We start from the raw sequence: 22,099 nt of genomic DNA, 5'->3' as shown, positions 1-22,099 counted from the left end.
AGAAAACTAAGAATGAGGTGATTTTTTTTTTTTCTTGTTAAGTGAAATCAGGTAGTGGATTTCATTGATTCTACTGAATTAAAAGTAAATTAACAGTTCTTGTCATGGACAAGCTGGAGAGGCTATTTTAACTGTTAAATTTCTGACCTGTCTCGATCTGGTAAATTGATCTGTCTCCTTCAAATCTGAAATGAACAGATGAGTGCAAGAACTTAAGTCAAAGTCTATTGTTTTTCTTCTGACAAACCAATAGTTCATTTGCCTGCCTCCATTTTATTCAGTTTTCTCACACTAAACTTTGAAGGTGTGTCAACCAGGTAACATTTGTATAATCAAACTGGGCTCAGGTTGCTTCTAGACAGAACATCTGTGCACATCTGTCTGTCCCTTTACATATACTTTGTGATTGTAACACTGAAGAGAACTGTAGGAAGCCACGGGCCTCTCAGCTGAATTTTTTGGTCTGTCTTTATTTTAGAACTGACGTGTTTTATCAGGCCTTTAGTGTCTCATAGCAGACCTGCCAGTGTTTGGCCCTCTGCATGGTGTTAAGAGCTGCTGTGCTGTAGCATTAAGCTAGCTAAGAGCTTTTAGAGCCCAGCTATAGTTAGGTAACCAGAGGGTTGTCATTTTGAACCATTTTCTCTTCCACTGCCTTTCATTAAATCCACACTAGCTCTGGCTGCTTCCCTTTGCATTTTTAGGACCTGTAGGCTGTAAGTTTAATTTTAGTTTTTGGGGGATATAGATGGTTTTCTTTTGCTGAATCTCCTTAAATTAAGGAATAATTTGACACTTTGGAAAATTTTTATTTGCTTTCCTTGTGAGAGTGAAAAAAAATAAGATTGATACCACTCATGTCTGTGGATGAATACGAGCTACATCCATGCTAAGCTAAGATAAGCTAAGCTAACCGGCTGCAGCTTTGTATTTAATTGACAGACATGAGTCATATTAGTCTCATCTCACTCTAAACAAGAAAGAGAATAAGCATATTTCTCAAAACATTGAACTGTTCCTTTAACTGACAACAGATCACCTGACTCTTGAAACTGAATTATACAGTCAGCCAGTTCTCCGTCAGAGCTGCGGCTCCCAAAAGCAGCTTGATTAAAAAGTGATTTCCACAACAGGAATCTGACTTCATGAAGAAACCTCCCTCTTTTTTAATTTAGTGAACACTAACAGCTGCATCACATCTGTCTGAGCTCTGTTGCATCGATTCCATCCACAGTATTTCTCACCTCAAGCGCCAGTCTTGTACTGTACAGTCTCTCTTTTTCTGTGTTCACATATTACAGACAGGACATGTATGTTGGATTAAATATTTAAATAAACTTTGTATACATTTTTATAGTGAATCAGTTGACAGTGGCTTTTTTTTTTCCCTCTCTTGATCGACTTAACAGTCTGTGGTTTGTTAGAGAATGATAAGTTGCTGCTGTAGGGTTTACATTAGTTTTCTCCTTTTCATGAGGATGGACGTTAATAGAAACACGTGTGAATATTTGGATTCTGGTAGGACACAGTTTTGATTGTGGCGAGTGGGTTGGAGACAATGTCTGTCTGCCTTTTAAAGATATCTCTGGTAATTTATTTTTGAATAAAATGTTTACCTTGTGAATAAATCAATACTATTCTTTTGGCTCCTTTTTGTTTGTTCTTTTAGGAGATCATTCCTTTGAAGAGACACAAGAAGCAGTTTATCAGGACAATTCTCAAAAGTCATTCCTCTTGTTCTCTAAAACTAATTTGAACAACGCTGAACATGTTTCATGCATCACACTTTGACTGCAAGAATCAAAAGCGCAGCACATTATGTTTCTCAGCATAGTTATTTACATGTCTTCTGCAGGAAAACAATAATTGAACTGCTTATCGTGCTTTCCATAATAACGGGAATATAACAGTATTTATTTTGGTCTAATGACCATCTTTTTAGGAGAATATTGACTGTAAATAAAATTAATGCCTGAAAATGGGTGTTGGCAGAATCATATTTCACCCTTGAGTAATGTCTGCAGGTAAGTTCACAAGTAGCTTAGAATTGTGTGCAAATGTTTGGGCACCCTTTGGCAAATTACATATTTTGTTGGGTAAATGAAACTGCTGGGTTTTTTTTTTTTTAAAGTTCAGGAAATAAAACTCTTGAGGGGTTCATTTTTAATGTCAGTTCACTGTGGAGGCTGATTTCACTTCTTTTTCAGTATGAAGGCAGCACAACATGGTAACATACCAGATTTTCTGCAGCCTGGACAACTGGTGTGCTGCCATGACCACAGCCACCATGAACGCCAGGAGATACAGGAGCCCAGTGTTGTACTAGAAGAAGGGCCACTGGAGCAGACTGAGCGATCTGAGCTCAGCCTAGCACCAGGTAAGCACGGCGTGTCGTGTGTCATGTGACAGTAATTGACCCTGGCTGATGGTAGCAGATCATTCTAAGTGTGTGTTAAGGTTGTGGTATTTTTGTTGCAGTTGGTATCTTGTGGTTTAATTAGTATATTTTTGTAAGTTTAAGCAATGGAGAAAAACTGTAATGGGAAATTTTATGTTTGTCTTGGCAACACTTTATATATGTGATGTAGTATTTACAAACAGTATAATAACATGTAATAAATGGTTTGTAACACACTATAATGCAGTTATAAATAGATGTTTTTTTAAATGTACTAAACAACTGTAAGTCTTTCTGTGGAAACCCATGAATGGAGGCTGTGGTATAAACCGTTCATGGATGATAACTTTCATTAACTCATTTAAAAATGTCCTCATAGCTGCTCATAATTACATGAGTCTGTTATAAACCATTTATTACATGTTTGTAAATTGTTAGCCTTGTTTGGTTTGAGTGCCTGTTTCAGTGTTAAACTCTTACATTGACAGTGCTGACAGTGAGAAGTCGACCTCTCTCTGAGCAGAGCTGGCCTTGTGTCATAAAGGTCAGTGTGAGGTCACTGAGGAAGAGGAGGGAAGGCTGCGTTGTTCTGTCTCTAACACAGAAGCATTTCCATGTTAACAGTTGATTTCATTACTCAGTCACATGCAGAGGCAGCACAAGGAAAGAATCAGCGGAGGATCGCAGCTGAAATAAGCAGCGCTGGAATGTAACTTAAGTGTTGTGTTGAAGTACAAATCTGAGATACTTGTACTTTTCTAGCCACTGTATACATCAACTCTCACTACATTTCAGAGGGAAATATTGTACTTTTTACTACAACCTGGTACTGGTTACTTACAAATTAAGATGTTACGTATAAAACATATGAGGAGTTTATAAAATCTAATGCTTTATTATAGATTAAAATACCCAGCAGTTTATACAAGTAGAGCTGGAACAATGTCTTAATTCATTTAACAACAGATAATTAATTGGAAACTATTGTTTAAATCATTTCTGATGCAGACAATATCAAACATTTCCTGGTTCCAGCTTCTCAGATGTGAGAATTTGCTGCATTTTCCTTGTAACTGTTTTAATAATTTTGTTACTATTTTAAAAAGTGAGATTAAACAAAATAAGACATTAGAAGGCGTCACTTTGTGTAACCATCATGTGCATTTCTCACTATTTCAAATTTAAGAAACCAATTAAGAAAATAATCAAATGAATCCATAATGAATAGACAGTAGCTGCAGCTTTATATAAAATAGTTAAAAACTAAATAGAAGAGTAAAATGTTGATGCGTGAATAATAATTTAATGTTGATACAAGTCTCCTGCTGGGGCATTTTCCTGCTTTGATATTTTTAATGCTTTTTCCAATGATTCTGATTTTATGGGGAAGTAAACATACTGGTGTGAGTGACTTTTACTTCTCCACCACTGGACTTAAGTGAAGAGCTGTTTGTAACAGCAGAGTGACCCGTTCACCTGATAAAACCACCGTGTCCAGATTTTTCATGTCACATACGCAAAGGTCTTCATTACCAGATCATCTTCATCAGCTGTGTGTTTCCAGAAATGACCAACAGGAGGAGCCAGATTCTTAAAAATACACAGTTTTATTTTATCATAGAAGTGTTTTAAACTGCAATGTCAGTAACATTTTAATGGCAATTGCCCCACCCACCATACAAACCTAAACATGGAGCGTGTATGAACAGACCAATTGTGTCGTTTTAAAAAAAAAAACAAAAAAAACAACAACAAACTGTTAGGATGTAAGCAGGTTGTGTTATGAATAATATTGTGTACAACTAAAGCAGACTTTACAAAAAAAAAAGCATCAAAATGTCACAAAAATGCAGAGAGACAAAAAACCCTGACAGACAGATGGCCTTTTATCCCGTCTCATTCATAAAAACAAAACTAACTCAGCAAGAGTTTGAAAATCTAAATACTAAAATCTACTTCTGGTATAAAACTAATCTTCCACGAGAACATGTTTGATGGGAAATGGCACAGACTTACAAAAAAAAAAAAAACAGTGAAATTACACTCAAAGTGGCACATTTTGTGTCAGGTAAAATCTCCTGTGTATTTTATCAGGAAAACACAGCAACAGTAGAAACTTCACATGTAGGCTAAAAATCTAGACAAACAATGTAACCTCTGTTTCCATTTGGTGAATGAAGTCAAACTGAAGCTACAGAGGATGTTTTCAGTTAAAAACACGCAGAGCGTAAAACTTCATCTAAAACTACAGCTGAGACGAATTTCACAAACGCTCGCTAAGACTGAATGAATGCTCAGCGGTAAGGTTTCCACACGGTCGGTGGCCCAGATTAAAACCTCGAGTTCAGGATTTAGTCCATCCTTACATTCATTGAGAATTTACTGGTTTGTTATGAGTGCACTTACAAACACAACTGACCCGAGTTAACACTGAAGTAGACGGAGGGAGCGAAGCGGTTTATGGGTCATGAGCTCCCTTCAAAGTTCATCATTTTCCCACGTTGTCTTTGTATATTTGGCTTGATCAGAGTTCAAAGCTGCAACAGTCCAGAGTGACGAACTGCTCGTATTTCGCTGATGTGCAAAAAGTCACACTGAGGATCACAGTTTACAAACTGATGAGATAAATTTACAGTCAGACGAGCTGAAACACCAGGATCTCAGAGCCTCATGTATAAAAATGTGTTAAGACTTTATTTACACACCATCATATCTTCATGTGAATTCTAAGAATGTGATTGTTACAACAAAAAATTTGAACTTCATTAATGCTATCTAAAATTTCATGTTTTTTTTTAAATTTTTTTATTTTGTGCAAAAGAACGTTTTATAACTGAGGCTCTGGGATTGAACGTGTACAAGCCGTCATTGCTTCACTGCCTGAGATCTGCCTGTTTTCTGATATCTGGGAAAATTTAAAACACCCTGAAGAATTTCTGCTCTCTTCTACATGATGAGTTTACTACAACTGATTTTTTTTCTCTTACACTTTTGGTTTTGATTGGCTTGTTGAGCTGGACTCTGAACTCTAACTTGTCAGAGAAACAGCCTCTTTTGATCAGTGGCATCGATTGGAAAATATCACCCAGAAACAGGAGGAGCTGGAAGAAATAAAAATAATATTCGGTAACATATTTCAGCTCATATTGTCGCCACGATGGCTGGATGAAACAAATCTCTGCTGTAAACTTCAGAAGACCGAGGCTCTCTGGTCTTCTGAGCTGTCTCCACTCAGGAGATTGGTGTAGAGGCAGCGAGTCCAGTTAAAAGGCTCTTTTAACCCATTAAGGGTCATGACAGGGACAGCTGTTGGAGGGCGGGGTGGTCTACTCTACGTCTACTGAAGGTTCTAGTCAAGGTTTTAGATCATGGCCCTGAAAGCAAACGAAACTGCAGCGCCCAGTGCCAAGCCGAGGGACAAGAAGAAGGCCATGATGGCCCCCGCCGTCTCTGCCTCATGCTGCGGCACCTTCCTGTACAGAGACAACAGATGGACAAAATTCATCAGAATGAGTGGTTTACAATTAAACACAATGGTGTTTATGTTAAAGCATAGCTATAACTCTGTATCACTTAAAGGAATGGTTCAACATTATGGGAAATACACACTTTTCTTTCCAAGAGTTAGATGTGAAGAGGCTGTTTATGTGAGCCCGTGTGTGTGTACTACATATTTCATTTTATTATGTTTTATGTTGAAGCTTCTGTGGGATCTGAGTATTACCAGCTGTGTTCTTCCACAGGAGAGGTTGAAGTTAAAACTTGACCACTCTCATACCGGTATGTTAAGTTTACCACTGCAGCCTGGAGCCAGTTAGCCTAGCTTAAAGGGAAAAAAACCTTCCTACCAACACCTCTGCAGCTCAGTATTTACATGTTTTATCCCTTTTGTTTAATTCAGAAATAACTCCCTCGCAACCACAAACTCTTAACATTTCTGTTGGTGCACGGAGTATTTCTGAGCTTTTATGTTCCCCCCTGCTTCCAGTCTTTATGCTAAGCTAGGCTAAACTACTCCAGGCTCCAGCCCAATACTTCAAAGAGTACTTCCAACTCCTTGTCAAAACCTGGCTCCTATATTACCCACAATCCAACACGGTTTCCAACAGTTTGGTCAGAGATTTGTATGTGTGAGTGTGCATATGTGTGTAGCCCTTACTTGGGTCCAAAGCACATGCAGAGACTGGCCAAGTATCCGTTGGAGAAGGAGAAGAGGATCATGAAGATGATGTACCAGGCGTCGTGTGCAAACAGCACAGGGAGGTAGTAACGAGGCTGAACGTTACACAGCATGAAGAGAGGGATGAAGACGACCCGCAGAACCACCAGGACAGGAAGCCAGATGCTGTCTTTACCCGGCTGAAGAGAGAAACACAGCTACATCACCACAGGGACGGACAACAACTCATAACATCTCTTCATAACAACACCTTAACATGTTTTTGGGTCTTTTTATTTTCTCTGTGTGCGTGTACACGGATTACTATGGATGCTTTGATGTATGTAAATATATATATATATATATATATATAAACAGTCAAGTAATTTGAAGGCATCACCTTGGTTTCTGGAAATCTGTGATGCATATCTGATCTGTTGTAGACTAAATTAATTTGCCAAAAAATAATGCTAGATTAATCAATAATGAAAATAATCATTGGTGGCTGCATTTAATACAACATGGTTATATGGTAGGTTCAACTGTGGATATACTCCTGCTAACAAATATAAATAAATATATAGAAATGTATTCGTTGGAAACTTCTCGTATCTCATATGTTACTTAGGAGTAAGACAGTGAAAGATGTGACTGACCAAAGGACCTGGAGTCACAAAGCACCTCATCAGGATCATGATCAGTGTTGTCCGGTAAATAAACTCACATGGTCCTGGAGCAGCTGACTGTTATGTGCACTAATACCAAGAGGCTGCATTTTAGTGCAGGTCAGACCATGTCAGCTAACTCTACTCAGTTTGTACAGAATGACTTGATTCAATTTGATTATTTCCTCTGGATTGCAGGAAATTAGACCTGTTTGTTAATTTGTTGATTTATGGACAAAGTTTGACAAGAGTTGAACTTATGCTGAGCCCAGAAAGACAAAAGGAGAGAACATTAGATTGCTGTGTTAGTACAAGGAAAACTGCCTGACACACTCAGTTCTGTGACTATACAATAATTTGAAGGTTTAGATAATTAAATCTGAAGGAGGTAAATGCAAGGATCTGATAGAGGCATCTGACTGAGAAGATCCTCAGTATCCTAACCTTGGAGGAGTCACAGCGAGGCCAAATGGGACATGGGTAACGGTTAAGATAAAGCTGAAAATATTCAACATATAACGAACACTTCGACTGATACTGGCTTTTTTCAGCGGGCATATCTTTAAAAGTGGCTAAAACATGTTTTTGTGTCCACAGCAGCACATCACTCAGCTTCTCCAAACTGGTAGAGCACTGATCTGAATCTCCTGCAGGTCATACACTGGCTACAGAGAAGTACCTCATGCAATGCTACATCAAATAACCCGAACTATCCCTTTAAAGTTTGCAGAAGAATTGAAAAAAAAAAACAGAAATGTGTTCAGATGTGTAGCAGGGCTGAGACTCAATAACCTCTGAGCTGCCATCACTCATCCACATGTGAATCTATGAAAAGAAAGAAAAAAACCTAAAACATCACCACTGTCATTCAACTGTGCAAAACCACTTCCTTTACCCAGCCAGCCAGCCAGCCAGCCAGCCAGCCAGCCACACACACACACACTTGTACTTCTATCTTTGTGAAGACACTCATTGACATAATGCATTCCCTAGCCCCTTACCCTAACCTTAACCATCACAACTGAGTGCTTAACCCTAACCCTGACCCTAACCTTAACCTAAACCTAATTCTAACCATAACTCTAAAACCAAGTCTTAACCCTCAAAATGTGATTTGAAGGTGTCTCAAAAAGTGAGGACGGGCCAAAATGTCCTCACTTTCCCAAAATGTCCTCACTCTGTTAGTAAAATACTTTTTTTGGTCCTTACTATGTAGCAAGTACAAGTACACACACACACACACACACACACACACACACACACACACACACACACACACACACACACACACACACACACAAGCTTCTCTCCTAAACAAACCTCCGATCTAGGCAACAGAACCCATCTCCTTTATTTTCAGCCTAAACTCTGACGTCGTTCCACTAATGACTCAGTGATCTATTCATGTCTAAACATTTTAAGCAGCCAAAAGTCTGTGTCAACAGTGGGTCTGTTGTCCGTAGTGCCATACGCCAGCCAGACAACAGCAGATCGCACTAAATATTTTGATGTGGTGATTTTAAATGGACTCTATGAGGCAAAAGTGTTTATCAACAAGAGCTGTCACGAGACGGATTTGTTTATCAGGCTGCAGGCGGTTGTGAAGTTGAAGCACTGGTTACTGTCATTGCTACATATTCTGAAAGATGCTCCACTAGTATCGTAGGGCTCTCGCCAGTCAAGCTTGCCAGCATCCACAAAGAGTTGAGAGCCTGTGAAACTAAAAGCTCGCTCTGAATAAAAAACAGAGGAAGCCCGAACCTTCAGTCTGTTTCATGAAGCCTGATCAGTGAGCCAACTGGCTGACTCTGGCTTCCATCCAGGCTTTTTGGTCATGATGTCAGCTCACCTGTGCTGCACTGCTAATCTCCAGAGCTGCTGAGGAAGAAAGAGCGTGTTGGTAAAACCTCTAGCTTGTGTTTGACTGACCCACATACAGACGGCCGTCAGACTCCTGCCAGCCCAGTCCATCACATTGAAGAGGAGGAAACATGACACAGGGATGAAGTAAGTGTCTGAAAAACAAGCAAAACAAACAAGTGTCTGTAGCAACAATAACAAAACCAAGAGTGCGGATGCTGGAAGGAAAACTACACTTAAATACCCAACCTCTGTGGGCATAACAGGTGGAGCTCAAAGTTTGCAGCTTTGTCCTTGGTGGAGGATGGCAGCTGCTGTCAGTTTGGATTCACAGCTGTTACTGAGGACTCCAGTTGTGAGAGTCACAGCACTAAAAGTATCAAAACATCCTGAGGAACTACACAAACTACTCTGTCGTTTTGATACTTTTTGTTGCTGTGACTCCAGGTCGTGTGAATCCAAGCTGACAACAGCTTCTTTGTGAGCCAACAGAGAGAGGATGGTTTCGTAAATAAATTTCAGTTTTCCTCTAAGGAGATCCTGTATGTGCTTAAAGGATTAAAACTAATTCAGTATCTTAATTGGCTTCCTTCATACTCATAAATTAAGCCTTGTCGATGGCATTTGTGCGAAAAGGTCAAATAAGCAGCCAACAAAGAACAAAGTACAGTCCATACAACTGTAGAGATGAAACTTTCCAACACCTTTGTGCCTCATACATTCATCACTGCCCGCTGGAGACAGTTTTCAGTCTTTAATGATAAATAGTAGTAGAAGCAGAAGCTGAAACTTTTTGATTTTCTCGCAACTCGTTTTCCTTTCTTTCCTTAAACCTTTTCCCAGCCTACAATCTTCTCACTGGGAAACAAAAACAAGGTTTATTCGTTCATGAGTTTGGGAATAAATGTTTGAAAAGGGGCCAAAAACGTGGCAATCGTCCTTCTCAAATGCCAGCTTATCAAAGTTACTGGCTCACTAGGGAAGAAATGGAGACTCACTCCAGGCGCCTCCATCTGCTACTGTGGACTTGACCTCGACGGTCACGGCTGGGAAGGTTCCGATGGTGACGGTGAAGATGAAGCACACTGACAGAGCCATCACCCAGATCTGATGAGAGAACAGGAGGAACATTATCAATATATGCAGGTAGAAGGTGGAGGATGCATTTGAAGGAATGAGAGGAGCCGGTTATGGGATGTTTTACATGACAGGATGGGAGGTTGTGCATCTACGGTTAGAACTGGTTGATTGAATAGCAAAAGGTGAAGTTTGGCTGCTTTAACATCTGTCTATATTTATAAAATATCCCAAACGGTTTGGACAGTAACAAAACCAGAACTTGATAGCCACGAATGTGTGTGAGGAAGTCGTCATTTCACCTGTTTGAAGATGCTGAACACAGACACGCTGGGCTTGGCCTCGTCCTCCACCAGACTCATCACCGGCCGCTTCTCTGCTGAACTTTCTGAGAAACAAACAAACAGCTCTCTGTCATTTAATTGGTCAAGGCACACACTGAGTTAAGACCATCACAACCAGGTTTCAGTGGGGGTTTGCAACAAGATTTTAATTGTTATATAACGCAGGGTTCCTCACACACTAGAAAAGAACGCCTGACTGGTCGCACCCAACTGTTGAACTGTCACAAAAACACAAGCTGAACCAGAAACACTTTGAGGCGGTTTGGCTTCCACAGGGGATTAAAAATAATCCAGATGGCACACCTAACACAAACTGACTGGTTTGTGAATGTATAATATTATTTATTACATATTACACTGCATTATATTTCCATGTAGTTTTTCTACACATCCCATTTATTTCCTGCAAAGACAATGTCAGCTGAGAAATTATTAAACTGATGGCCATAACATATAAACCTAAAGTATTAAAAAAAAAGACCTGCGGCACCAGGGCGACAATGATTTTACAACTTCTCATACTTCAAATATAATTCAAAAGCTCAGAGATTTTTTTTAAGACATGATTTTTTTTTTTTTTTTTGGGATGTCAAAACCACAGCTTGGATGTCTGCTGTCCACAGCTTCAACTTCCATAATTACTGATTTTGTGGAAACTGGAACCGGAACTGGAATATCTGAGCAGACCTGTCAGCATACTGAATGTACCTTTTTTGAGTAAGTCCATCTTGTTCTCCTCATCAGCAGAGGGTCTGGACCCAGTACTCTCCATGTGGTACTGGAAAAACTCCTGTTGACAAAGACAACAACGATATCTGAGCCAAGCCCACAGAGTCAGTAGAGCAAAGATAAAGAAAGCTTGTGTTTTTTTGAAATGCTGCTAATTCCCACTATCAGATGTGTTTTCTATCTGTAGAGGCACACAGCACTTATCTCAAGTTTACAAAGTGCTGTCCAACAAGTTAATGAGAGCAAGATGGGAACACATTTCAAAATGGTTCTTTTAACAAATACTGATAATCCTGATAAAAACACCAGAAACAAGTCAACTCATTCAGAGAATATGGTCTCACCATCCGGGGGAGAGCAATGTAGGACATTATGGCCAAGAGAATAACAACACAGGCTGTGATGAAGTAACCAAAAGCACTGTCCTGCAGGGCCGATCCAGCTGCAGACAAAGACAAGACACATAGAACCATTAGCAGTTTTTCTTAAGGGCCACAGATTCAGGCAAACATCCGATCAAGTTCCTTTCAGCAAGTATTCCTCTTCTAAAAATACATTTTTAAATTCCAGTTGTTGGGTTATATAATTTTAGTAGTGCTGACACTAAACACTAATTTCATTATCAATTAATCTACCAATTACATTCTTGATTCATTGTGTTCAAATTCCTTGTTTTCCCCAAACAACATGTCAAAACTAATTATACGTTGTTTACTATTGAATAAGTCAAAGAAAAAAGACAAATATGCAAAAATGCTCTAAATTTTGCTGTCTGAGACTCAACCACCAGCAACTCAGGCACCAACATGGACTCAAAGACCTCAAGGTATATATTGCTCATCAATACTCAAGCTACAGCCGCAAAAATACCAGCAGTATGCTGAAGAGCTTTGTGATTACATTTGTGTGTATACATTTATTCATACTCTAGAGTAAACAACTCACATTGCTTTAAAAGTATAAGACTGAAGATTATCCTAATTCACACTCAGAACCTCATCAGCTAATGTTAGCAGTCCCATGGACTGAGAAGCGGTGATGTGTCATATCCAGTGTAGCCTGCTCAGTGTAATAGCTCACAGAGAAAGCCAAATCTGACAGAAAAAAATCTCAAGTGCCAAACCACTTCTGTTTTCTTCATGATTCTGACTCAGAGGCCAAATTCAAAAAGCAGCCAGCAAATTTTATTGTCAATCCCTTAACGTTTGGCTGGCAGTTCACCAAAATAGACTCTATCACTCAACACATTGAGCAATGTTTGTGGGAGTACGTGTTTTAAACTTTCATTTAACAGTGGAAATAAACACATTAGCTACAAAGTTAAACTCCCCGTCACTTTGCATTCTATTAGTAGTTGAAATTACAAATTGTGAAAGAATTCTAGAAATAGCAGTACAGTAGACAGTTGAACATGCAATACTGACGATAGAGGAGGTGTACTGGTGTGTTGTGTGTGTGACATACTGGCCAGCGCGCAGATCATGGCGAAAGCGGCGAAGGTGCCGGCCAGCCCTTGTCCACTCATGATGGGAGCGGTGTAGGAGGCGGGAAGCATCCCTGCCAGCCCAAACAGGCTGCTCTGAAGAATTGCCCCGAATGCTGGGCAGGGACAAAGAAAACAAGACAAGGATGTTTAAGAATTAGCACATTTTAAACAGTAACTGTGAAACAGAAAAAACAAACACTTAGTCCCACAGCATCAGAAAGAGAGGCCCATAAAAAATAACTGGTGTCACAAACAGGGGGAGGTGACACACTTTCTAAGAGCAACATGGAGCACAGTAAATGTTTTACATAACTGTTACATAATCAATATTTTCCATATCTCACTTTACACAAAGCCAACAAACTTGCATAACAGTGGATTACAGCATTTTATAAAGCAAGTTTGGAACTTAATTAGATGCAGAAATCTTGTAACACTGGAAGGAATGTGCCAATGTCGATATCAAAGCTTCAAGGTCACGACGTCCTCCCCTCTGAATCAAACAACATCCTTCTGAGGATCTGGGGGTCAGGACCCTCCCAACAGGGATGAGGAGGGGGGTGAGCTTATCCCTGCTGCTCACAGAGTCATTATAAATAAACAAACACAGTGACATTAAAGACTGTGTTCTGAAGCTCAGTGTGGTACAGCAGCATGTGTGTGCATCCATATGACAGAGATTTTCCCAAACACAGTGGATGCAGATGATTTTGATCAAAGAGGGAGAAGACACATGGAAATAATCAATTGCACGAGTTCAACATGGTTATTAGGTAAAAGCAAATTCCTGATGCACTGCAATGCAAGAGTCCTGGAACAGATGCTATCTTCATGAAGGTTGCAATGTTTCATTTTGTGTGTTTTTTTAAAGGTTTTGTAACAACTTTATGGTTGCTGTGAACTTCACTGCATTAAACAGAGTGAAAACAAGAGAGGCATCTAATTCTACCTATTCACCCTGGTTAGAGAAACAACACTGACTAATCAGAGCAGCCACTACCACAACTTCTGTGTCAACTGAAAAAGACATCTGTGGGATGGATATTCAATTGCTATTGATTAGACAGAACAAAACTAAAGAAAATAATCAGCTAAAAAGTGAAACAAATGGGAATTTACTCTGATCATTCAGCTCGATATTTCCTTGTACGTGTTTGTGGTGTTAAGTAGACTAGTACAGATTATTATGTCTCTGCTCTGTTTGCTAAATATGTTGGAGCTTTCTTTTCAGTAGGCAGCGACTTTCCCTGCAGTGACTACTGAAGGATCATACAATCATTTACTCATGTATTTAGAAACTCACAGTTGATGCAGACAATCTTGATCATAGTGAGGGTGAAGAAGGGCAGTGGAGCCATGTCCACCTTGACGAGCACAGCTGTCAGCAGGAAAACCACCAGGATGACTGTCAGGCTGCCAGAGATCCGCAGCTTCTGAGGAATCCTGAGACAGACAGACAGACAGACAGACAGGGTGAAAACAAGAGAGAGAAATGAAACTTAAATATCGACAACTACACAACCAACCTAAATCACTAAGGAAGAACATTAGCGTACCAATTTTAGGATGCTGTAGGAGATCATTCTTAAAATTCAGGTTGGGAAAAGTCCCCTCATAAAAGATGTAAAATGTTGAAATTAAATTTTAACATAAATTTGAGGTAAACAAATAACCGACTACTTGTATTCATTATATAATAAAGATGTATTCAAAGAAAGAACAAAATAAGGATATGTTTTAAAATGAGACAGGAGAAATCAGAGAGGAATGTGGAAAAGAGGGCTATGATTCACAGTTAAACAGAGGTCAAAGATTCAGAAATAGTTTCTGAGAAGTTAAAGTCATTCTGTCAGAAAGTGCAAGAAAATGAAAAATAGAGAAGTTGTGTCAGTTCCAAAGATGAGTTCTCTGTTCGTGACAAAAAGAAGTCAGGAAAAAGGAGAGTAAACTGCGGAAGGGAGGGACAGCACAAGAAAAAGAACAGAGACTTAAGTTTGCAAGAGAAGCAGGGAGGGGGTGAAGAAGAAGTTGGGGTGTAGTAGAGAACATTCCTGGGTATGTTTGTGGAGGAGAAGAGTCCGCCGTGGTCGGGGTCTACCCCAGATCTCGCAAAATCCGATTCTAATTAAAGCAAACATACTGGAGGCGTACAGACATACATTCACATAACAGGATCATGTTGCTTATAGAAGCATGGGGTGACCAACAGATAAGCCGGACGGTAGCAGAAAGAGCGAGAAAATAAAGGTGTAGAACAGTGGCCAGTCATCTTGCAGTAAAGCATATTCTGGCCTTTAGGTTTTAGCTCATTGCTCCCTGTAGGTGGAGAAGTGCAAATGCTACACACAAGAATTCAAGTTACATAAATCTAGGTGGTCTTTTTTTTTTTTTTTTCTTCCTTGGTGTGGACATGTCAGTATGCAGCAGGGTGGATACCTCTGGTGTAAGAAGGAGTTGAGGCAGGTGAAAATGAGCAGAGGCACCATGGCGCACAGCGTCATCACGTTGTTGAACTTTGACTCCAGCACACTGCGAGTATCTACCCCCTCCATAGTCTCATTAGCCGTCTGATTAGAGGAGAGGTCAGTGGGTGGGTCCTTCAGCCGACTGGTGAAGTACTGGGGAGAAATGACGGGGGAATGTACATATGGTTATCAGCTCCTGCAACTTAACAGCAACAGTTGCGGTGAACGATAATTCAATGAAAACGGAGTAACAAGTTTGTGTCATGTGAATGTAATATGCAGACGTGTAAGAGGCCTGTAGTTTGTTTCACAACCTTGAACTATAGTTTTTTGTAACGTTTTAGGAAGATAAGCCATCTAACAACTTTAGTTTCCCAAGAGACCAATACTGAGTTTCTAATATTTGTTCAGACCATTCAATATTACAAACATCTCTAGACGTAACGCAATTCAAGTACACCACAAATTTTCCCTAAAACTGTTTTAATGACAATTTAGCTTTCATGAAGGACTGCTGCATTAGTTTAAACTAGGTGTTCCTAATAAACTGCCAACTGAGTATATTTTTTAAAAAATCATGGGTTACATGGATGAAGCATCTCAAAAACTTCAATGATGCACAGATAAAACACACTTTTAAATTAGAGAACACAAAAACAGCTGAAATCCCATCTTACAAATGTAAATGTGATGAATTTCAAGCTGGCATCCAAGTCTTACTTGGAGACATACAGCCATGGTATAGCTGCTGTGTATTTATTGAAGTGGCTTGCCAACTTTCCTTTTTCAAAACAAATAAATGCTCTGAGCTATTTGAGCTTCCACAAAAATCCCCCCTCAGGGTGGGTTCAAATTAACTCCCCCAGGAAAATTAAACAGAAATTCCACGTTGTAAGAAGTTAACCCTTTAAGGATCCAAAAGAATGGTTGGGGATTATAGAGGCTTTACCACTACCATTAAAATCCACCTGGTTGGAGGTCAACCATCCTGAGTGAAACCAGGTGGCTTTGGAAGGGAAATAAATAAACAAGTAAAGTCACCTTCCTGTATGTGGACCCCAACCTTTTAATTAACTAGTCAATAACCACAAGACCACCAACAGGGCTCTTCCTTTCACTTCCATCTGTCGTTCCATGATTAGCTGCATTTACCTGAAAATATTCTCACTTTCAGAAGATTACAACTGTCCTAAAATACTGCAGAACTTACCATTGTTGCCGTCATGAAGAAATTCCATGGTAAGAGGGTTCCCAGACCTAGGATGAAGAAGATGATCCATACTGCATTGTATCTGGGAAAGACACAAAAGAAAGTTCACATGAAAGTGCATCAGTGAAGTCATTCAACTTATTATCAACAAACAATTAAGAACAACTTGTTCCCTGGGTCTTGTCCAAATCTTATTTTGCTGAAACAGAAAATGATAACAACATATTGAGGTCCTTAGTCCAGTCCACGAGACCACTAGACTAGAACTTTTAAAGAGTTTCTCTTACTTGTCCCGAGGTGCGTTGATGGCCGTCATGATTGTTGTTAGTGAGGTGGAGGCACGGGTTCAGTCAGAGTTGTATCAGGGTCGCACCACGTCTGAAATGCACAGATAACAGACATGTTTTCAGAGCTCAAAGTATCTAGACTCTGCCTGCCAACATTCATCCTCGGCAGCCGTCTGTCTCTCCTTTCTATCATTTTGATTGGATCTTAAAATGCCACTTAATGTATGGACCAACACAGCTATTTGATAATGGACTGCATAACAAACAGTAAACTAATTCAGTTCAAACTGTCATCCGCTCCAGATTCGCTGGCTGCATGCAAGCAGCAGTGGTAGAAAACTGCAAACTTTACAACACAGACTCAGCAACAACCCAGTTTCTTCATTTTTGTGCTGTGTCTTAGTCATTACAGAAAAACTAGCCACAAGCGGTTGAACGCTCCAAACATACAATGTGATTCAAGGAAATCTTGCTTGTTGCTGTAAAGTTGCACAACAGTTCTGAAACTCACAAGAAAAATTTCACAAAGTATAAATCAAATGGGGAAAGCAGTTTTTTTTTGCTCCCATTAACCCCAAGTAAAACACTTTAAGTAAAATCCCATTGAGTAAAATCACACTCACACACACGCTTTCTCTAAACTTACTTACGAGAGATTCGATCAATGAAAGAAGATTCCTCTTTCCTCTGGTCAGATGCCCAACTAACGCACAGACCAAACAACTCTGCATACTTCATTTTATACCATACAGAGGTTGAGTAGGTGGACACCCCACTGTCTGCTGCACATTGGACCTGCCCCCTCTTTGCATTTCAGTGTTCACCCCTCCTTCTTCCCTTTACCTCAAAACACCCTGTTCTCCTCCACCCAATCCTCCCTACATATTTTCACATTTACATTCCAACGTCAACGGGTTTCTGTCATTTCAAGCAAATGGTAAGTAGTGTAGGGGTCAGACCCTTCCTTGAAAAGATTCCTATGAGAGTAGAACAATCATGTGAGAAGCTTGAAAAAGAAGCAGCTAAGCAGACAATGTGAAGGGTTGTTTTTCAAATTATATTAGTCCACGACGTTCTTGAGCTCTTGGCTTTACATCGTCATCTGTTCTGCTCTCTGCGTGATCTCATTTATCAATCTGTATACCCAGCTCTTCTTAATTTCACCCTCCATTTCCCCCTATGTTTCCTACTGTCTACTAATTTCTCACCTCATTTCATCCAGTTTCTCCTCAGCACTTTTTTTTTTTAAAATTACTTTCATGCTTGTGCCTTTCTCATATGATCTCATATCATCTATCACCTCCCATCCCACATTTTTTTGTATTTTATTCTGTTCTCTTCTCCACCTTTAATTTATACAACACTATTTATGCTCTCACTCCTCACTTCTCTAAACAGAATTACTTTCCTTCAAGACACTTCTTCCCTCAAAAACACAGACCCCTTTGACACCAAATCACATTAAACAACACAAGTGTAAGTCGAGGCTGCCTCAGAAATACATGGATCACGAGAGCCTAAATGCAGCAGCTCGAAATAATGTTTTTAATCATGTTATTCATTATGGATTACGCTATTGATCTAGGTTTTTATGAGTGGGTCTTTGTATTGTTTGCTCTCATGCATGAGTACACGCACTGGCGGCTTGATACACTTTCCTGCCAGTGGCTTCACACAGGGAGGGAAGAAGACTGCTAGTAAGTAAACATGGACAAATGCAAGTTTCAGACATTTAAGAAAAATCTGCTTTACAAATATTTTATGTGCAAGGAAATGCATTCAATGCGTTTGTTATTGAGTTCAAGTATACAAAGTATACAATGCATTTTGGTGGGTTACGTAGAAAATAAACATGATTTATTTGTTTACACGAAAACCCTACAGGACCGCTTTCAACAAAAAAATCAAGACACTGGACAGCTACAAATTTCCACATCTGCAAGGCAGTTTTTTCTTCTAAACGCATCGTTCTAACATCCAATCACACTGTAAAGCTATGGATATTGACAACAGAAAACTTGATGCATCCATTAATTGTATTATTAGACTGGTATGTGTGATTTTATTTAATTTATTCTCAGATGAATAGACTGTGGTTGGCAGCAATTCCGAAGCACGTTGTCTAGTTTCTTTTTGCTGATAGACCTGATGAATCCAGTGGTTGATCTGGCTGGTCATGAGTATACCCTCAGCAAGGACAGAGACTGCTCTATATGAAGGGACACGGACACACACACACACACACACACTATAGCCCATTAAGTATCATGCATCTAAACTACACCGGACTGACCGAGCAGAGTCTAACTCTGAGAAACCACTGTCTATGAGAAAGGTCTGTATGGCATGTGAGATGGGACAAAAGTCCAACAGACAGGAGACTGTAGGTCACACAACAACAACAACAACTCCATATGTTCGTGCTTCCACAGAAATTTACCACGAGACCAAGCATATGCTGTGTGAAAGAAAACTAGAACCCGAAAGATGCAGTACATCGTTTATCCACCAGAGAGCCCTGATAAGTCTATTTCTCAACTGTCAAGAGTCACGCTTAGTGCATGTGTTGGCCACAATTCTTAAAAAAAATACCTCTCACACACACACACATGCACAATTTATGTTAAAAAATAAGTCTCTGCCAATATAAATCGTTATCAGATTTTTTCAAATGTCAGTCTGAATATTTGTCTGATATAGGAAAAACCCAAATGATGGACAGATGTTCGTTACACAACTATTTCCGTCACTTTTTGTGCAATCATGTTAAATCCTTCCAGGAGAGACTGTCTGAAAGCGGGCCCCATTATCACCACGTCTAACAATTACTGTGTCCCCAGCCCCCTTTAGGGCGGATGGCTTTTCACTCCACACTTCGAGTGAAGCTGTGCAGAAAAACTATAAGCACCTTCCACAGTATACAGACAACACATCGTATGAAGCTTAAACCAGCCCTGAACCCCAAAGTAGCTGTCAGTATTCAACTCGCCCTGTGTGCCTCCTGTATACTTTTGCCTTGTTTTGAATGGCCTTCTAAGAAACCCATGTGCAGATTAGTATTTTACACTCTTCTTTTTCCCTCTCTTCCATTGGACCAGTCAGGCAAAACTTTAAAATGGTATTACAGACACTGCTACGACTCACAGTTTAAAGCACACTGGCTTAGTCATGTCCCAGATTCCTGTAGAGTATCCCTCTCTCAACCTAATATGTCACTGAACGAGCCAGCTGGCATGAGTTACCTGGCGTTGACATGGTGCCCACCACACACACACACACACACACACACACACACACACACGGGCACTTTGTAGTCTGTAGAGTGGTACAAAACTCCAGTTTGGCATTGGTCTGACACTTTAACTGACTGACCTCTTGGCGACGTCCAACTCCAACAATCAGCACTCCACAGTAATTTATTGTTTCCTCCTATAATGTCAAGGTAAAAAAAAAATATGGCGCAAATCCTGCCAAATGGGGGCAGTTCAGACTAGTGTGCTCACAATTGTGCCCGAAATTTTAACTATGCAACTTGAAAAACCTGGACTAGTCACAGCACACTGATTTCTGTTCTTTTATTTTTCTAAATTTCATAGTGTTATGATTAGCTAAGTTTAAATTTCCGATTTTTTTTGTATTCATTTTTTGAAAGCTCCATCCTGGGGAGGAGTTAGGGGAGGAGGAGTGTTTTGTCTCTTTAAAAAGAAAAGTGTGACCTGGATGCACAGGGTGGCACTAAGCTAAAACTCCCACTCTTGCTCTTTCTACTACACGACCGACTGGCTGGTCAGAGTGTCTGTACAGTGTGGGGTCGGACTGGGGGGCAGGTGGTGTGAGCCTCCAGCACCTCACACTCTCCCAGTGAAGCTCATTGCTGGCAGATGAAAAAAGGTGGCTGGTAACACCATGTGTCATGTCCGTCTGCCGACCTGCCCCGGCCAACAGTCGGGACGGCAGTGACAGGGGAAATCAGGGCATAGGGAAGTGGACGAAGAAAAAACTGGGATAAGTGTGACCTATATCCTGGAGATGGGGAAAATCTTAATAGAAAAGGACAGGAGTACATTTTCCTTGTTTCAGTAGCATACCTCTCTCACAGGCTCGCCTTTATTCCCGGGCTGACACACGCAATAGTTTGATGCTGGTCATATGATGAAGGTAAGGAAACGAACCTCCTTTCCTCGAGGTCATTTCCCAGTGCTTAAGGAAGGCAAGCTCTCAAAGTCATAATATTTTCAGTGTTAGACTGAAATGCCATTCTAGGAAATAAACAGAGTAAAAGAATAACAGGGCGTTATTTCTTTTTACACCATTAGTGGTGACATATCTGATATTAATCTGGAAATTTGCTACAAGCATGCCAAGGTCACACCAAGAGTTTCTGTGTAATCTGGCAAACCATGCAAATTTAGACAAATATTCACAAGTTCTAAATGAACCCAGCACCACCCAAACTATCACCAAAGCCAGAGTTTCTCAACCTCGGTGTTTAAGATTCAAAGACCTGCTGGTCTCCATTCCAGAAACTGAATTATTTCACAAATGGGATACAACCTAAACACAATTAACTAGCTTTTACCCCAGAAAACCAGCTGTTAACTGAGATCAAGGAACAGTAAATCCAAGTGCTCACATTAGTAGTTAGCAGGTACTATCTGCATTTTCTAAGGCCCTTCTGCAAGTAAATCTTGTTTCCACTGTTTAAAGAAAGAAAAAAAAAAAAGATACTAAAGGGTCTCATAAAAATATACTTAGCCATCTCTTTAGTGTCTGTGTTATACAAAAGGAACAGCACAAACAACATAACGCAATAATGGAATTAGGGTCAGGAACCGAAACTTCAAATTAGAACGGAATCAAAAAAATAATAATAATTTCAGTTCTGCTTATCAATTCCTTAACTCTTTATTATTTCAAACAAAGGCTAAATATATGCAGAGACGTATCCACCAGTAATTTCATTCCTGCCCTTCAATACCCCTACCCCTGCTAACTGATTAAGTCTGGGGGCTTTTCCTGCCCCCCAGCTAAGTTGATCCCTGTGGATCTCACTTTAATGTCAGTGAATGCAAACACCCTTTTCTTACTTTATTTTAATCCCAACTGTAATTGCATCCTGTCCCATCAGTCACAATGCCTGTATCCACTCATCACAACTGTATTTACACACAGGTGATCACCACCCCTTTTGCTCAACTGTATAACTGTCCCCCTGCCCTTCAATCCGGGTCAGTCTATTGCCTCAGATCCACTCTGTGTGAGTGGGCTCAGTGTATTCAGGAATACTAATAATAATAATAATAATAATAATAATAATAATAATAATAATAATAATCAGTCTGTGGATACTGGACTTGAATGACAAACAAGCTATCAGGGACCTAGATGAGAATTTTCCCGACTCTACTCCGTATCTTCT

General features: G+C 39.9%; 1 protein-coding gene and 1 long non-coding RNA gene across 4 annotated transcripts in view; one reads left to right on the top strand and one right to left on the bottom strand.

The window, feature by feature from the left end:
- Positions 1-12: 12 nt before the first annotated feature.
- LOC139622696 (uncharacterized) lies at positions 13-5,198 on the top strand. Its single transcript, XR_011691363.1, has 2 exons — positions 13-2,377; positions 2,887-5,198. It is a non-coding gene; the product is annotated as an uncharacterized lncRNA (long non-coding RNA).
- The window catches only part of LOC139622695 (equilibrative nucleoside transporter 1-like), a 37,765-nt gene continuing 19,652 nt past the window's right edge, over positions 3,987-22,099 (bottom strand). For 2 of the 3 annotated variants that reach the window (XM_071480204.1, XM_071480202.1), the window contains exons 2-13: positions 16,681-16,771; positions 16,394-16,475; positions 15,155-15,336; positions 14,022-14,161; positions 12,697-12,831; positions 11,577-11,674; positions 11,212-11,293; positions 10,462-10,547; positions 10,081-10,189; positions 9,152-9,237; positions 6,558-6,757; positions 3,987-5,871 (exon numbers count right to left, since the gene is read on the bottom strand). In XM_071480204.1, the coding sequence (XP_071336305.1) occupies positions 5,760-5,871; positions 6,558-6,757; positions 9,152-9,237; positions 10,081-10,189; positions 10,462-10,547; positions 11,212-11,293; positions 11,577-11,674; positions 12,697-12,831; positions 14,022-14,161; positions 15,155-15,336; positions 16,394-16,475; positions 16,681-16,709 (1,341 nt within the window). In that variant the 5' untranslated portion in view covers positions 16,710-16,771 and the 3' untranslated portion in view covers positions 3,987-5,759. Of the gene's footprint in view, positions 5,872-6,557; positions 6,758-9,151; positions 9,238-10,080; positions 10,190-10,461; positions 10,548-11,211; positions 11,294-11,576; positions 11,675-12,696; positions 12,832-14,021; positions 14,162-15,154; positions 15,337-16,393; positions 16,476-16,680; positions 16,772-17,330; positions 17,431-22,099 lie in introns of those variants that run through there. The other variant, XM_071480203.1, reaches the window with a different exon arrangement.

This window comes from Trachinotus anak, unplaced genomic scaffold (genome assembly GCF_046630095.1).
Source record: "Trachinotus anak isolate AG129_WGS33_773 ecotype Australia unplaced genomic scaffold, CSIRO_AGI_Tana_v1 ptg000007l, whole genome shotgun sequence".
NCBI classification, from domain to species: Eukaryota; Metazoa; Chordata; class Actinopteri; order Carangiformes; family Carangidae; genus Trachinotus; species Trachinotus anak.
This window is presented reverse-complemented; position numbering and strand designations above follow the sequence as displayed.